The 18932-nt window shown below is 35.5% G+C and overlaps 1 protein-coding gene across 4 annotated transcripts in view; it reads left to right on the plus strand.

Annotated features, from left to right (window-relative positions):
• Nucleotides 1-18932, plus strand: part of ROCK2 (Rho associated coiled-coil containing protein kinase 2) — a 140709-nt gene that overhangs the window by 47397 nt on the left and 74380 nt on the right. For all 4 annotated transcript variants that reach the window (XR_014839563.1, XR_014839562.1, NM_001444354.1 and 1 more), the window contains 2 exon segments: nt 16287-16368; nt 18104-18204. Coding sequence is in view for 2 of the 4 variants with exons in the window: in NM_001444354.1 (NP_001431283.1) it covers nt 16287-16368; nt 18104-18204 (183 nt within the window). In the remaining 2 variants the exon portion in view is untranslated.

An 18932-nucleotide genomic window follows, 5' to 3' on the forward strand; every position in this document is an offset into this window, starting at 1 on the left:
TTAAAGTTTTGTTGGTATAGGCAGTGCTATCAAATAGAGATATAATGTGAGCCAAAAATAAAATTTAAAATTTTCTAGTAGCCATATTTTAAAAAAATAGAGGTGAAAATTAATTTTATTAATATATTTAACCCAGTATAACCAAAATACTATCATTTTAACATGTAATCAATATTAAAAGTTATTAATGAGATATTTTACATTCTTATTTTGGTACTAAATCTTACATTCTTATTTTGGTACTAAGTCTTTGAAATCCATTGTCTATATCGGCATATCTCAGTTTGGGCTAGCACATTTCAAGTGCTCAATGGCCACCTGTTGCCAGTGGCTTCTCTATTGGGCAGTACAAATCTAGAGGAAATATGAATGAAGAGTAATAGAATAATGGGAAGTAAAATTGGGGAAAGTTGGTAGGCCCAGATGGCAGAGAATTTTGAATACTAGTTAAGGGTTTTAGAATTCATTCTCTGAGTATTTGTAAGCTGTTGAATAGTTTTAAGGAGGGCATGAAACAAACATTTAAATTTCAAGGAGATTGACTACTCAATAGGAGACTGGTGATGGACTGGAGCAGAGGGTGATTAAAGGTAATGAGAATCTGAGCAAAACATAGGTAATGGAGTGGAGAAGGGAATACCTCTGAGATCTTAGAGGAACTATCAGCAGATATTTCCTCTGATGTAAAAGATGAAGAAAAGGATTTCTGAATCTGACTTACATAAAATGACACAGCTTCTTAGATATAGAGTAGGTAAGATTTGAATGAGAAAGTATGAATTGTTTTGTATATGTTGATACCAAGATGCTGGCTAAATATTTACATAGTAGTTTTGGGGGCATATATTCTATTATGCACATAAGTGATAAAATAGGAGTTCAAAAGTATAGGCTAACTCTGTAACTTTTTTTTTTTTCTCGGTCTTTTTGCCTTTTTTAGGGCCTTACCCATGGCATATGGAGGTTCCCAGGCTAGGGGTCCAATCGGAGCTGTAGCCGCCGGCCTACGCCAGAGCCACAGCCATACCAGATCCAAGCCGCATCTTCGACCTACACCATAGCTCATGGCAACGCCGGATCCTTAACCCACTGAGCAAGGCCAGGGATGGAACCTGCAACCTCATGGTTCCTAGTAGGATTTGTTAACCACTGAGCCACGACGGGAACTCCCTATAAATATTTTTTGAGATAATTTTATGAGACTACCGAAATTTTTCTCACTAAATATGCTTAATTGCTTTAAAATTTTTTGGCTTAATGTTGTCACAGTGAATTAAAGATCAGGTTTGAAGTTCAGTTTATTTTGCTACTGGGTTTTAAGGACTATCGCAGGATTTTTTTTTTTTTTCTTTTTTCGATTTCACAAAGATATGGATACAAGTGGAAGAAGCACAGTATATCAGTGGCTGAAGTTATTAATCAAAAAACTTACTTTCCAATTTTGCCTAGCAGTTATGTACTTTTTTGTGTGGTTGTTGAAATTAGTGTATGTTTTCCCTGATGAGGTTAGTTCTTGAAAACAAATGAGAAATAATTGTAGGGAGTTCCTGTCGTGGTGCAGTGGTTAACGAATCCGACTAGGAACCATGAGGTTGCGGGTTCGGTCCCTGCGCTTGCTCAGTGGGTTGATGATCCGGCGTTGCCGTGAGCTGTGGTGTAGGTTGCAGACGCGGCTGCGGCTCGGGTGCCCGCGTTGCTGTGGCTCTGGCATAGGCCAGCGGCTATGGCTCCGATTCGACCCCTAGCCTGGGAACCTCCATATGCCACAGGAGCAGCCCTAGAAAAGGCGAAAAGACTAAAAAAAAAAAAAAAAATTGTATTTGTATATTTTAGCACATAGGTTTAAAACCTGCTGAACATCTTTAACTGGGTCAGAAAATTATGTTTTCAAGTTTTTAAAACATGGGTGTGAAAGGTGAAAAACAATTTTAATAGGCAAAGTGTCTTGTTATCTGTAAAATTCGCATATGGATGGAAACATTTCCAGACACAGCCCTTTTCAAAAATAATCCTTACATGGCAAGAATTTCTTCCAAAAATAGTTTTTCTTTCCTTACTTGTTAACTTGTTGTTTACTTAAACAAAATCTAAGCTATCCAGTAAGTCTAATCTAATTTTTTTCCCCCAGATACCAGCATACAGTTAATAAGTACTTGTTATCATAGGTAAGGTCAGCAAATTTGGAACATTGTCTTTTTATATAAGAAAAATAGTAATTCATCTGTAAGCTCAATAACTTTTAAAAGTTCATTGTGGCAAGATAGCTAAGAAAACTTTTGTTTGAAACTAAAAATTTTTATGGTCATTTTTCATCTCACTACAAGAATTGAAAAATTCTGTTATACTCTAACAATCTTATTTCTTTTATTTTTTTTCTTTTTTTCTTTTTATTTTTTTTTGTCTTTTTGCTATTTCTTTGGGCCGCTCCAGCGGCATATGGAGGTTCCCAGGCTAGGGGTCGAATCAGAGCCATAGCCGCTGGCCTACACCAGAGCCACAGCAACGCAGGGATCCGAGCCGCGTCTGCAACCTACACCACAGCTCACGGCAACCCTGGATCGTTAACCCACTGAGCAAGCGCGGGACCGAACCTGCAACCTCATGGTTGCTAGTCGGATTCGTTAACCACTGTGCCATGATGGGAACTCCTTATTTCTATAAATTTTACAGTGTTGGTGACATAGCACTTTGTGCTTTTTTTATTGTTTTTTTCTTTCTTTCTCTTGGCCACACTCACAGCATATGGAAGTTCCCAGGCCAGGGACTGAATCTGAGCCTGAGCTGCAGCCTACATCACAGCTGCAACAACACCAGATCCGTAACCCACTGTGCCAGGCCAGGGATCAAACCAGTACCTCCACAGAGACAAGCCAGATCCTAACCCACTGTGCCATAGCAGGAACTGCAGTACTTTTGCTCTTAAGGATTTAATTTCTTGTAAAAACCTATCTGTGAATGATGCGGTGAGTGAATTTCATGTATAGTACTGTATGCAAGGTTTTCCGGAGGCAGTTTTTTTCTATTTCAGTTTCAGCTCTGTCAGTGGTTACTACTGCAAAGATTGTCCTTAAAATATGGAGGTTTTTTTTTTTTTTTTTTAAGAAATTTACTGTTGAGAATACAGTATGTTTTAAGTCATTTCTTCATTGTAATAGTATCCAACCATAGTTTAATTGCTCAGGTTAGAAAAAGTATGTACTTTCTTCCAGTTGTATAGTAAACTTCTCTTACAGTGTAATTTATTTTTTTACTTTTAACAACCTTTCAATTACTCAACTTTTCAATTATTTTTTCTGTGTGCATCCCAAAGATACTTGCTCTCAAGAAAATACATTTAGTTTTTTACCATAATGTTTTTCATACATTTCAGTCATTTAAAAAATCAAGTGTTTCCAAATGGTGTCTGAATTTTTAAAAAACAAACAAACCCTTATTTGATGTTAAATTATCAGTTAACACAATGCTATAAATCAACTATACTTAAATAAAAAATAAATAAAAAATACCCCTGAAACACACAAGAGGCTTTCAAACATTTATCATTGAGTTTAATGAAAATTTGTAAAGTGCTGTATAGAATGCGGACATTAAATATTATGCAAATAATTATAGAGATTTATTTTCATGTTTCTGTTAGGTTTTAAAATGTGATGGCTTTGGTTTTGTTCAGTCATTAACATGAAGTGTGAATTTCTGAAAAGCTCAGTGTTCTGCAAAAATCAAGCACCACAACTAAGTGGGTTTATGAGAGTTAAGAATAGACTCTGCAAAATCCATACAGATTTTAACCAGAACACTAACAAAAACAATAGTTCAATTAAAAAAATTTGATCAACACAGTGAAGTCTCTGTTGGCATTTTTCTAGCTAGCTTCACAGACATTTGAATGCCTGCAGCTTTTTTTTTTTTTTTTTTTTTTGCTCTTTTTAAGGCTGCACCCACGGCATGTGGAATTTCCCATCCAATGGCCTATGCCGCAGCCACACAGCCATAGCAATATGGGATCGAGCTGCATCTAGAACCTATGCTGCAGCTGCAGCAACACGGGATCCTTAACCCATTGAGTGAGGCCAGGGATTGAACCTGCATCCTCATAGATACTAGTCAGGTTCTTAACCTAGTGAGCCACAATATAAACTTATGAATGTCTGCAGCTTTATGCCCTGAAGCTTGACCTTTTTTTGTTTTGTTTTTTTTTTTTTTTTTGAGATTTAGGCCTCTGAAAGCCTTTTTACCTCTTTATCAGTTTTTTTTTTAATTGTTTTTTTTTTTTTTTTTAAGAACAAAGGAGAAATGTCTTAGCTTTTTCACCTGTACTTGTAACCATACTAGATAGCTTAATGTCATTATCAGTGTAGTAGGGGTTTTTGAAGCTAATGTTTGTATTTTAAAAAGGATTTCTTCATGATTTTTGGCTTTTTTCTGAATGTCATCCTATATTCTAAGGCTTTCTTTTTAATTTGGGAAAGCTTGCCCATCATTTAAAAACATTAACAAACTGGAAAAAATTTTGTATATTTTATTTAATATTTGAATTATTCCCTTATTTTCCAGTTTGTTATAGAAATTCAGGTTATAGCAGTACATATTGTGTAAATCATTAGCGGTTATAAATTAATTCCGTATCTCACATAGGCTTCAGGTAACTTAACTTGGGAGGAGCTATGTGATTAGTTTGTTGTTGTTTTTAACCTCATATTTTGGGCAGTAAGAGCTTATATAAGAGGTTGAAGAGTCAACACTGACATTTGCTTTCTGTTTGTACTACTTCCATTTTGTTATTATCTTAAATCTTGTGATTATATACATAGCACAAAATAGCTTTATTGAAAATAATTGACATACAATAAATTGTATATAATTAAATTGTAAATTTGGTAATCTTTGGTATATGTTTGTATCCAAAACAGGATTGCTTTTTAATCTGCTTGGTAATCTTTCTACTAGTAAGTTTTTAAAAATCTAGGTGTATGTAAGCTGTAGTATGTTATAATTCAATGAAAGCTAACAAGAGCGAGATGTTGCTGACAACTCCCGTGTTAAAATTTTTTAAGGTTAAATGTGCAAAATTATAATATTTTCATCTTGTGTCTCAGTGGATCATCTTATACATTCCCATTGAGTACATTTACCCAACGTGGGAGATTTCTGAGGTCTGTTGGTTATTTGATGGATACTCGAAAATATGGTACTGGGTCTCAGGGTAGAAGCAGACAGAGTTATGCCATAGAAAATGGTTTTTAGAATGAAGTTCGGATACGTGTTTGTTTCATTTCCTTCTCCCTTTGAGTGTAGGAAAATTATGGCTGTTTATGAGTTCCAATTAAGGATGATTTTATGTTCAGTGTTATTAAGTAATTTTCTTTTCCTTTAAACCAGTGATGCTAATGTGTCTCTAAATTGATTGACAAGAAATTATTATTCCTACTTGAAGTGCTCTTATTGCCAGAAATTGAGCAGTAAGCAGAGGAGTTATATATGAAATGATAATTGATAAGTAGCCTTTGAAACTTTAGATTTGCCTAAACCATTAGTTTATAAGTCATTCTAACAATTGGACCTTTTCTCTGCCAAATATAAATTTATAGACTACCAAAATGTAAAACAGGCCAAAATATACTGCAAAGAATGGTCTTTCCAAGACTTCTTTTATGTGTAGAGGAGTGCACCTATGGTGGACAAAAGAGAGATGGGACAGATATTTAATTTAAAAGGTTTTAAAATTCTTTCTAATTTTTAGACATGTTACTGAAAAAAGAAATTCCCTCAACTGTTTTTCTTTTTTGCTGAAACGTCCTTTACTGTTGCTAGTTGTAGTTGTGTGGGTACAGAAATAACTGCTTTTGGTTCGAACTTCTGCTTTTGTTATGTACCTAAATGGCTCTGTCCTAAAACACTTATTCATTTCTTACATTCCTTTTTCAGTGGGGGTTTTTATGGGACTTTAATGAGAAAGTGATTCTACTCTATTCTGGCACAAAGTAGGTGCTTAATGAAGGTGGATTTCCCAATGTGATTTGTTTTGTTTTTGGTTTTTGTCTTTTGAGGGCCACACCCGTGGCTAATGGAAGTTCTCAGGCTAGGGGTCGAATCAGAGCTGCAGCTACTGGCTTACACCACAGCCACAGCAACGCCAAATCCAAGCCAAGCCTGTGACCTACACTGCAGCTCACAGCAACGCTGGATCCTTAACCCACTGAGCGAGGCCAGGGATTGAATTGAACCTGCATCCTCATGAATCCTAGTTAGGTTTGATACCACTGAGTCACAATGGGAACTCTGTGGGTATTCATTTTTGCCCTTTGATTTTCCTGTGAACTTGGTTTATAAAGTACTTTCTTGTGCCTTAAGAAGTTCATTGTTTAGATTAGAAGTTCATTGTTAGATTTTCAAATATTAGATCTTAATATTTGACTGGAAAACAGGATATTATGTCAGTGAGTATAATGATGTGATACTGAAGTATTTTCATTGATTCTTTTTATGTGGGATATAAAATGAAAGATTTAAATCATTTTAGTTTTAAAATATATTGGTAAAAACTATAGTGACATATAAAACAGTGACATGTCTAGTAATAGAGAAGGATAGTTTTGTGTTTGAAATTCTTTTGACTCTGTCTCATACTCACCCCAAGTGCAGTTGTCCACTTCTCTTTTACAATTACTGGGTTGGTTTTAAGATTTATAAGAAACATGGTATGACTCCAGTGACCCCTTCTCTCCCAGCATCCCAAGCACAAATAAAGACTTAAAAGTGTTTGAAGGATAAGTCTCTATAATGGAAGACCTTCTTTGAAATTCAGCAGACTTGAGTTTTAAATCATACTTCCTCTTTGATTAAGTTGACAGTGTATTAGATATTTGAAAATGCTGGAGAACAGTGATGGTATACCGGTTTTAAAATGTTTTACTGTTGGAGTTCCTGTTGTGGCTCGGTGGTTAACAAATCTGACTAGGAACCACGAGGTTGCGGGTTTGATCCCTGGCCTCACTCAGTGGGTTAAGGATCTGGCATTGCCATGAGCTGTGGTGTAGTTCACAGACACTGCTCGGATCTGACGTTGCTGTGGCTGCGGTGTAGACCAGTAGCTGCAGTTCTGATTGGACCCCTAGCCTGGGAACCTCCATATGCTGCAGGTGTGGCCCTAGAAAAAGACAAAAAAAAAAAAAAGTTTTACTGTCTATTTGCCCCTGTGACATTATCTTGTTAATTAATTCATTGTTAGCTAATACATTCAAAATATTTTTATTGATGTGTATATATACACACACAGAAAAAAGTATATATATTATACATATATATGATGAATTTTTACAGTCTAAACACTTTTGATAGAATTAGCACTCAGAGCAAGAAACAGAACTTTACCTGTATTCCAGAATCTCTCCTTCTTCTGACCTAGTATTACTTGGATATCCCCTCACTCATGTTTTTCATGATGTTCATATTACTTTCCTGTTCTAGGTTTTTAACAGGATTTTAAGGAAATCATATTTGCTTTTAATTACCTAGTTTATATTTGAACATCATTTAGTAAGAAATGGGATATATCAAATATGTTTCTGTTGGGGACCTTAATTAAAATTTTGTTCTTTAACAGTATGTTCTGTCCACAACTAGTATGAGAATGGCAAAATTTTATCCGCCAGTAGTTTTTCAGTTGAATACCAATCTTAAGAATAGGATTCAGACAGGTGATGTCCTAATATTTTGATGTTTTATAATCAAGAGGTGTTGATGATTTTCTCTTTTCTATTATAGGGAGTAGTAAAATATTATCTATTCCTTAAGGAGGAAAACTAACTTTTTAGAGGAAAAGATATAGTTGTTAATGTATAAACCAAAGTCCAATAATATAGATATAATTTGAACTTAATTTTATTTATTTATTTCTGAACATTATGCTACATTATGAAGAGTACTTTGATTCATATCCTCCCATTGACTTAATATTTTTAGAGGAAAAATTTAGAATCTAGTTAAAATATTAAAAATACAAATAATTAATTGAACCAGCATTGGGCCAATCCCAAACCTACTACTTCTAAAATAAAATAAAATAAAATAAAGGGGAATCTGGGAAATTAAGTTCTCTAAGCTTAATTCCTTCAATTAGAAAATGGTAATAATACTTACTTCTATAGTCTGCTTGGAAAATCAAACGCGGAGTTCCAGTTGTGGCTCAGTGGAAACGAACCCGACTAGGATCCACAAGGATGTAGGTTCTATTCCTGGCCCCCCTCAGTGGGTTAAGGATCTGGCATTGCTGTGAGCTGTGGTGTAGGTTGCAGGTGGAGCTCAGATCTAGTGTTGTGGCTGTTGTGCAGGCCGGCAGCTTTAGCTCCGATTCAGACCCTACCTTGGCAACTTCCATATGCTGCAGCTGCAGCCCTAAAAAGAAAAAAAAAAGAAAAAAAAAATCAAGTGAATTAAATGAAGTGATGTTATGTGGAGAGTTTGGTGTAGTGTCTAATATCCAAGCACTCTGTAAGTGACAGCTGCTTTTTTTTTATCATTGTACCAGTAATATTACCTTAGTTCTCTTCTACTTTTCACTTAATTCTCCTTCTAAAACTTTGTATCAATTGGTGATTCCTTTCACATTTGTTTTATTTTTGTTTTGTTTTGTTTTTTTTGGCTTTTTAGGGCTGCACCTGAGGCATGTGGAGGTTCCCAGGCTAGTGGTCAAATCAGAGCTGCAGCTACCGGCCTACACCACAGCCACAGCAACATGGGATCCGAGCCACATCTGCGACACATACCACAGCTCACAGCAATGCCAGATCCTTAATCCACTGATTGAGGCCGGGGATCGAACCCGCATCCTCATGGATCCTAGTTGGGTTCATGACAGGAACTCCCTTCCTTAACATTAAGCTATGCCATAGTTAATGATTGTTTAATTGTAGAGATTTCAGTCAGTCTCTTAGGAGAAGAACTGGGGCACAGGTGGGGCCAGGAGACACTTACCTTGGGCACTAAACTTGAGAGGAGGGAGTGCCAAAAAAATCGCTATAGTCGAGATAAATAATATTTCATCACCATACTTAAAAATGCAAAAACCTATTATGAACAAAAATAAAAGTCAAAAATTTTGGAGTTCCTGCTGTGGAACATGGGTTAAAAATCTGACTGCAGCGGCTCGGGTAGCTGTGGAGGTGTGGGTTCAATCCTTGCCCAGAGCAGTGGGTTAAAGGATCCAGGTGTTGTCACAGCTCTGCTTGGATTCAGTTCCTGGCTTGGGAACTTCCATATGCCACAGCTGTGGCTGTAAAAATAAACTAGAATAAAATGAAGGGGGATCTGGAAGAGTGCTGTGCTGAGCCGTATTAGTCTGTGAGGCAAGAGGGGAAAAGAGTAATGTCTTGACATTCCTGAGCCATTTTGGAGCCTGAGGCAAAAGAAAAAGTCAAAATACATGTGGTCTCCGGGAAAGGGCCTTACCCTGCTCCACTCCTTGCCCTATTATTTAAATAGTCAATTTTATAAGCGAGAACAGCTCACCAGAATAATTTTATAGACTGTTATCTCCATTTTACAAATGAAGGCACTAGGAATCAGGTGCCTGTTCAAATGCAGAGACTTAATTAGAAAGCTTAAGACCAGTGGGAGCTGTATTCTTTGTTCAAAGGAGGTTCCCTGTCCCCACAATTCAGAGTTCAGACTTTAAGTAAAAGTAAGTTTCTGTTATAATATCCCTCTAAGTGTTCTGAATATGAATCTTACTCTATTAGACACCTATTACTTCAGTAATATACCACCTGTCTTGTTTTATAGGGCACTTTAAGAGCTGTTTTTACTATGGTTGGTTATAGGCAGCTAAAGATTTATACAAGCAAACAAGGAAACTGTTCTTGTGCTGGCCAAAATGGCTCCTCAAGCTTACAGTGAATTTATGTGACACAAAATATGTGCAAGACATTTTCACCCCATATTTTTTATTCCTTATTTTCTTAGATAACTCTTTTACTTCAAATATTCTTTTTTGGTGAGGTGACAGGATACATTTAGCTTGGCATTAATTTGGCTGAAAGGTCTTAGACTGATGTACTTAAAAAGCTATATTGTAAAGTAAGCATTAAGTACTTTATTCAATTGATGTAGACTAAAGATAGTAGATTAATTAACATTACTTAGATTTTTCTAGGTGAAATAGAAAGTACTGTAAAAATAGTGGCCCTCAAAAGACAAAAAAAAATAATATGAAGTATATTTAAGATTCAGAAGTTTTTCTGTGTGCATATAGGGTGGCTTTAAAATTGGTATTTTACAGAGTTCCCCTTGTGGCTCAGCAGTAACGAACCTGACTAGTATCCATGAGGATGTAGGTTCGATCCCTCACCTCTATCAGTGGATTAAGGATCCAGCGTTGCCATGTGTGCTGTGGTGTAGGCCGGCAGCTACAGCTCCAATTTGACCCCTAGCCTGGGAACTTCCATATGCCAAGGGTGCGGCCCTAAAAATAAGTAAATCAAATTTGTATTTTATTTGCTAATGATGGATTTGTTTGGCCCTACTGTTTTTATCCTTATATTTGTAGTTATAATAACAGAATAAGGAAATGTATTACAAATTCATTTGAATAACATTTCCTGGTCACTTATCTGTACAGCAGATACACAGAAATATGTTTCCTATTTGTTGTCTTAACTTTAAAACTTGAATATTGCTCAGTATTCTTTTAAAGAAATAATTTTATTAACTCTTAAGTTCAGTAATAAAGTATAAACATTGTAAAATTATAATTCTGTCACTTATATGGGCTGGGGCAAGTTTTCTAACCTCTCTAAAGGTCAGTTTCTTTGCCTGCTAAATGTGAGTATAATGATTGTATCTAGATTACACATTATTGGGAGGATTAAAATGATTCCATGTACAGTGCCTTGCACAGCACATGGCACAAAGTAGTCAAGAAAAGTTCCTATTATTAATAAATACCATATTGATCTGTATAATTTAGTTATAGTTTTAGGTAGATAAAATATAAATAGTTTAATATCAAGTATCATGTAACTATTGGTCAGGTTGAATGCTAGGCATTATTTAGGGTCTATGCATGTGAATTCATGGTACCATTTCTTTTTCTTTCTTTTCTTTTTTTTTTGCTTTTTAGGACTGCAGGGGTGGCATATGGAAGTTCCCAGTCTAGGGACTGCTGGCCTAAACTGCAGCTCATGGCAGTGCTGGATCCCTAACCCACCGAGTGAGGCCAGGGATTGAACCCACAACCTCATGGATACTAGTTAGGCTCCTTACTGCTGAGTCAGTGGGAACTTTCTCACAGTACCATCTTGAAAGAGGTTTTTATTTTGTTTTTTAAAAGTACAGCAATTAGAGAATAGAAGTACCAAGAAAGTGGTGAACAGTAACTTGGAAATAACAAATTTATAATCTAAAGAGCTTTCATAAAAGTCACTGATGACCTCCCAGCTGCTCACATCTCAGTCTTGATTTACTCGACTTTGTGGATCATGCCCTCCATCTTTGCTAGATTCTACCTGGTTTCTAAGCAGCAGTCTTGATTTTATTCCTTCTTTATTTTTGCTTTTCAGTCTCCTGTACTCCACAGTCTCAATATTTGTGTATCTCAGAATCCTTTTTTGTTTGTTTTCACTCTTTGCATTAGTGATCTTACCCAGTTTTAGGGCTTTAATACCACCCATATACTGGTAACTCATAACTGTTTGAAATTTTTAGCTAGAAGGTAATTTGTGCTGCATTTAACAATCGAAATTCCTAGAAGAATGTCTTCATCATTTTGCTTATCACTTTAGACTTTCAGGTTGGTGAAGGCGCCCCCTCCTTTTGGTGATTGCATTTTATTTGGAGATTTAAAAAACTGTTATTTAGAAGCAGTTTATATAGTGAAAGTAAATTCAAGTCCAATGCTTCATTCCTTCTTGGCAACTAAGGTATGAAATTTTGGAAAAGTTAGGAAAATAGGCCAATATAATCTATTTTTTTCTACCGTAATAATTGTAAAATGGGAAAAACTGGGTATTGGCTTGTACCTGTTTATTCAGAAAGACAATAGGATATGTAACCTTTCTCTGCCTTCTTTTGATGCTAACTTTTTACATACAACCCAGTTCCAGTATTGGGCTGATTCACATATTTTCAGCTAATAATATCAGAGATGTGCGAACTCTGGTACTGGGCAAACTCTTGGGGCTTATTAGCTCAAGATTTATTTTAAAGCTGTGTCTGGCCTATGTAGTTTCATATAAAGCTTGGGCAGTAAGTTTTTTGTGTGTGTATGTTTTTTTTAGGAGCCGAGATTTTCATTCTAGCTACTGTTTTCCCAGTAATCAGTCTGGTTTTGGTCCATTACTACATTTAGGTTCTTCTCATTCTCAGTTGTTGGTCTGCTGCCTTCTGCTCTGAAATCCAGTGCATCTTTTGACTTTAGCTCCTTCTCATCGCTTGGCATTTTTCTTGCTTCTTGTTGAATAATTGGTGGTAGTTTTGTTTTTTTCCTTTTCAGTGTTGGTGTTTTTTTCCTTTTCTTTCCTTTCAGTGGGGCTATGACTTTTAAGTGTTCTCCTGTCATTTCTGTGCATTTGAAAGTGGGGAGCAGAAGGGACAAATAGTGTTAATTTTCTTCATTGCTTTAAAGTTTTTGGTTGTAAGCTTTCCTTTAATACAAGTTTTATTCTTTTAAATGTTTCCTTATCTCAGTTTTAGTATCACTTTCTAAGAAAAAAAAAACAGTTGAAATCACAGACATTTGAAAAAAAAAATCTTACCATCTAAAGTTTAAATGAAACTGCTTAATGACATAGGCATAGGCTTTCAATCAAGTCTTGAGCTAATCCAACAACTGGATCTCAGTATCAATTTCATATACTGAAAATACAGTATCTTAAAAAGTCAGCTTTTTTTTTTTTTTTTTTTTTGTCTTTTTTTGTCGTTTTAGGGCCGCACCCATGGCGTGTGGAGGTTCCCAGGCTAAGGGTCCAGTTGGAGCTGTAGCAGCTGGCCTACGCCAGAGCCACAGCAACATGGGATCTGTGCTGCGTCTGCGACCTACACCGCAGCTCACAGCAATGCCGGATCCTTAACCCATTGATCGAAGCCAGGGATCGAACCTGCAACCTCATGGTTCCTAGTCGGATTTGTTTCCGCTGTGCCATGATGGGAACTCCAAAATTCAGCATTTGTTTTCTTAAAAGGTGATACTATAGAAAGTTTCAAATATAAAATTTATAAACATAGGACGTCAAGTATAAATGTAAATATTTACATATGTATTATCCTCAGCATTATCTTCTAATGTAAATTATTATCGAATTTAAAGTATTAGTGTTATTCAGAAATAAATACAAGACAGTGCACAAATGAAATAGTATTTGATCTTTAAAAAATGGTTTAAAAAGTAGTAGTATCATTGAGTTGAGCAACTGCTCAATTGTTCCAACTGCTGAAAAAGCTCTCTGACTATGTTAGTGGGGGTATTATGGGAAAATATTTATAAACTATTTACAGACTTTTTTTCCTGTTTATTTAATCTTTATGTAACTCTAGTTCTCTGTGATAATTTTCGGAGATGCCATTGGATAAGCAAGGATTCAGTCCTCTTCCTGATGTCAGGCTGTGGTTTTGTTTTGAAGAAAGATTTCTTTTGTCTTCATTATGTGTAGATGGAGATTTATCATTTCAATATGAAGTGTTCATGTTCCATTTTTTTGGAAAGTCTTTGAGGTAGAGGAGAATATTTATTCTTGTTAATAGAAGCTTTGGCCTTGTCAATTTAAATTTTTTCTTCTTGTGGAGGTTAATGGAGGTACTACAGAAGAGGGCTTTCCAAATGAATGCACATTTTTTTGATTTGAAGTTTTAATATGGAATATATATAAATCTGGATATATCTAAAAATACATAATTCAGATTTTGTATTTTAAACTTATTAAAATATCAAAATTGTACCAATAAAGATATTGATATTTTGGTAGTTAGAAATAGCTTAGCATGCTATTGTGAAGAACAATCCAGCTGTCCTGGAGAGGGGATTTGTGAGTTGGAGGTGGGAGTGAGGTCCTCAAAATGTGAATTTAACAGATTCAACCTGACTGGAAGTTATGTATTTTTTTTAATGTATTTTTCCCCCTTTCACTTGAGAATCAATATTGTTTTAATGTGTCTTCATTAATGATATCAGTGGATATATAGTTTTAATTGTGATTAGAAATATTTACAGTTTACTCTTAACACCTCTCCCCCATTCTGTTATTAAATAATATTTTCATAAAGTATTTAATTTTTTTAAGAATAGAAATTAAAAAGATGAAATATAACTGAATGGTAAATAAACATAATATGTGCAGTTCTTCTAGAATTAGTAAATTAAAAACTCAAGTTACCGTTCTAAGTTTTGCATGTAACTTTCCTCACATTTTCTTTCTCCCCTTATCAAAAGTTCTCTTTATTGTTGTTTTTGTTTTCTGCTTTCCTCCAGCTTCCTTCTTTACCCTTTGAAGCTTCTACTGGTTGTTAAGACCAGGGAGATGAATTAAGTATATTGGACCTCTAAGATTTAGTTAGTACTTTGTCACATTATTTGCTAGTAGTAAGACTTTGGGCATGCCAAAGACACTCTCTAAACTTTAGTCTGTTGTTTAGTTGTTTATTTTTAAAATTTTTATTGGAATATAGTTGACTTAACAATGTTTTATTAGTTTCAGGTGGATAGCACAGTGAATCAGTTTTTATATATCGCCATTCCTTTTAGTTTTATTTTTTATTTTTAAAAGTTTTACTCTTTTGATATTTATTTCTAAATTAACTATATTTTTCAGGTAATATGGTTTTAAAAAAGGGTTTTTTTTTTTGTCTTTTTAGGGACACACCTGCAGCTTATGGAGGTTCCCAGGCTAGGGGTTGAATTGGAGCTATAGCTGCCGGCCTATGCCACAGCCACATTAACACCAGATCTGAACCATGTGTGCGACCTGCACCAGAGCTCACAGTAACTCCGGATCCTTAACCCACTGAGTTAGGCCAGAAATTGAACCCGCATCCTCATGGATGCTAGTCAGATTCGTTTCCGCTGAGCCCTGATGGAAAATCTTAAACGATTTTTTAAAATTAAAGTATAATTGATTTACAGTGTTGTGCTGGTTTCTGTTGAACTGCAAAGTGACCCAGTCATACATTTTATATATATATAAATGTATATATATACAGTCCCTTTCTTATGTTGTCTTCTATCATGGTCTCTCCCGAGAGACTGCATATAGTTCCCTGTGCTGTACAGTAGGACCTCACTGTTTCTCTGAAGTTAGTTTAGTTTTAAAATGAGAGAGTTTCCTTTTACCCTTCTCAGCATTACTTGGGATGAGATACTATATATGTGGTAGTGTTTTAGAAATACAGTTTCCTTCACAACAATATTTGTTGAGTACTTTGAGACTTTGTTTCTTAGTATTTTTTTTTCCACCCTCACCAAGTTATATATGTATGTACTTTTCCCCAGTTTGATTTTAAGTTTAATGAATGCTTGTTGTAGAAAGTCTGGAAAATATAGGAAAGTGAGTCAAGAAAATAGAAACTTGACCAGTGAATGATCCTGTTTTCATGGTTTTTGGGGAAATTTAGTTTTAAGCCTGAGTTTCCTGAGGGTAAGGATAGTTAGTGTCTTGCTTATTTTTAGATTTTCTGTTCTTTGTATGCACTTGACACAAAAATTAATGCTTGTCGAATGAATGAGAAGCTCCTTAGTCTGGATGTGTTTCTTAAAGGCAAAAGCTTGGTGAAATTTTATTAGACATTTGAAGAGAGAAAGTCTTATCAAACTAGCAAGAATAATAGTGGAAGCTTTTTTTTTTTTTTTTTTTTTTTTTTGGCTGTGCCCATGGCATGCAGAAGTTCCTGGGCCAGGGATCAAACTCAGCAGCCCCAAATCCTTCACTGCTAGGCCACCAGGGAACTCCAAGGATACATACATATTTTTAAAAGACATTTTTCTGTTGATTAAAACTACATCATGGGGTTTCCGTGCAGTGCAGCAGAAACGAATCCGACTAGTATCTGTGAGGGTGCCAGTTTGATCCTTAGCCTTGCTCAGTGGGTTGGGGGATCTGGCGTTGCCGAGAGCCCTGGGAATTTCCATATGCCGTGGGTGCGGCCCTAAAAAGCAAAAAAAAAAACTTTATGTGGGCAACTTCACATCAAAATGGATTGATGTTTATTTAGTGAGAAGAACATGATAAAATTTAAAGACATTATCTCAAATGCTTGAAAATTTAACATCTTTCTTTTTTCTCTTTTTATGTTTTGTTAAACAGGATGGCTTAAATTCCTTGGTCCTCGATTTGGATTTTCCTGCTTTGAGGAAAAACAAGAATATAGACAATTTCTTAAATAGATGTAAGTATGTGTAAACTTCATATTTGATCACATAACTCTACTTTAGATATTTATGTTTAATTAATATTATTACAGTCAACAAACATAACATTAAAATTACGTAGTTTCTAATTTGCCATTTGATTTATTGAAATACTAATATTCATTATTTTCAGAGCAAAACTGCAAAACCAATTAAAGTATGTAAAGTAAGTAAGGTGAAGTTTAAGATTTTGTATGAATTAAGACCAGCAATTTCAGGACAGGTCATTTATGGCAATTTCAAGAGAAGTTTTAAATTAATATTAACAACTCTAGGATTTAGCTTTATATTATCCGGAAGACTTAATGAGCTCTTATATTTGTATAAATGTAGACATTTCAGCCTGGTTAAAGATAATGCAATGACAATTACTGCCATTAATGTAGGACTTTTTTTTTTTTTTTTTTTTTGCTTTTTAGGGCTGTGCCTGCGGCATATGGAGATTTCCAGGCTCGGGGTCTAATCGAATCTACAGCTGCCAGCCTGTGCCAGAGCCACAGCAATGCCAGATCCGAGCTGCATTTGCGGCCTATACCGCAGCTCATGGCAACGCTGGATCCTTAACCCACTGAGTGAGGCCAGGGATTGAACCCGCAACCTCATGATTCCTAGTCGGATTTGTTTCTGCTGTGCCATGACGGGAACTCCAAATGTAGAACTTTTAATATTTGCTAGTATTGATGTTGCAGTGAATTTGTAAATGAAGTTGGATTCTAAGAATAAGAAATTCTCAAAATAATTAAGAATGTATACATGTATGTATAACTGGGTCACCTTGCTGTACTGTAGAAAATTGACAGAACACTGTAAACCAGCTACAATGCAAAAAATAAAAATCATTTAAAAAAAGAAAAGTACAATCATGTCTTAAAAAAATAAATAAAACCTTTGGAGCAGCTCAAAAGAAAAGAAATTCTCAAAATAATTAATATATACTTTATGTGAATATAGTAAGCTCTTTAATTTGGAATTGTCAGAGACTGGCCTATTTTCCTAATTAAAAAATCTTACCAATAGTTACCAAATCTACAATATATGATTACTATTTTTCAAATAGATAGACTGCCAAAATTCATCATGAATATGAGCCTTGCAAGTAATTTCATAGCTGTTTTCTGCCATGATTCAAGAGTGTACTCTGGCGCAGTGGTTAATGAATCCAACTAGGAGCCATGAGGTTGCAGGTTCGATCCCTGGCCTTGCTCAGTGGGTTGGGGATCCGGTGTTGCCATGAGCTGTGGTGTAGGTTGCAGATGCAGCTCGGATCCCGCGTTGCTGTGGCTCTGGTGTAGGCTGGAGGCTACGGCTCCAATTGGACCCCTAGCCTGGGAACCTCCACATGCCGTGGGAAATGGCCCTAGAAAAGACAGAAAAAAAAAAAGAGTGTACTCTGGGATTGCTTGGGTCCTCGCACTTTCAGCTCTCATCTGACTTGCCAAGCAACAGAGTCGTAAACAGTAGTATAACTGCTACTTTTTGGTGGTCAGCAGTATTTGTTTTTATGTGTTAAACTGTAGGGTTTGTGTCTTTTGATGTGAAGTTGATATATATTTTAGATTTTTAAACAGCAGCATTTAAGAACTGACAAGATTTAGCTGAAAACTAGGCCCAGTTCCTTAAAATAAAAATTTGTTTACAAACAAGGTGATGATTTTAAAATGTTGTTTTTAAATGTGATGATTGATATTACAATATGGTGATCTTTTTTTGAAGATGAGAAAATTGTAAAAAAGATCAGAGGTCTACAGATGAAGGCAGAAGACTATGATGTTGTAAAAGTTATTGGAAGAGGTGCTTTTGGTGAAGTGCAGTTGGTAAGAAAAAATTTGTTCTCTTTTTACTTTTTCTTTTGGTGACATGGTATTGTGAAACACTATCAATGGCCCTTGAGTAGATCTGATTTCAGTGTCCAGCCATGTCAGAAAATTAGCTTCATGAACTTGGTCAGGTCATTCCATCTTTGAGAGCCTTGGTGTCTTTATCTGTAAAAGGAGGCACTTGTGCACTAAACACCAGGTCTGTTCTAGCTCTGAAACACTGAGATTTAGAATAAGGCCAACTTGGCTTCATACATGATCTGCCTCGCAGTTAATATTCCACCAGAACTACTGTGTTTTTCTTTAGTATGTTCAGATTGCTATCATCTTCTGCCTGATTAACTGCAGTTTATTTAGACATATGAGAAACCCAGCAAAGGTGTTTTAATAACTGAAAGTAAATATAAAATTTACTTTTACAGGCCAAAATGGTAGTACTGGAAATATTTATAAATGCAGATATTTAAAGTATTTTAGTTGTGCTATTATATGAATATGAAACCTCCAAATATGAATATGAAACCTGTTTCTCTTTTTTGGTTTTTGTGTGTGTGTGTGTGTGTGTGTATGTGGTTCTTTTGTCCTAATAGTTAAACTGTGGAGTCAAATTCTGTTTTTAACTTAACAGTTCTCTATTCTTCTTGGTTGAACACTGAGAAAAAGTGACTATGTGCTAGCATGGGTTTCTCTAGGAACAAGTCATGACAGACTAACCTATGTCATCT

The sequence above is a fragment of the Sus scrofa genome, chromosome 3 (genome assembly GCF_054392235.1).
Source record: "Sus scrofa isolate SSC_HxYL_T2T_F1_AM1 chromosome 3, Sscrofa_HxYL_maternal_Yorkshire_Landrace_v2.0, whole genome shotgun sequence".
Taxonomy (NCBI): domain Eukaryota; kingdom Metazoa; phylum Chordata; class Mammalia; order Artiodactyla; family Suidae; genus Sus; species Sus scrofa.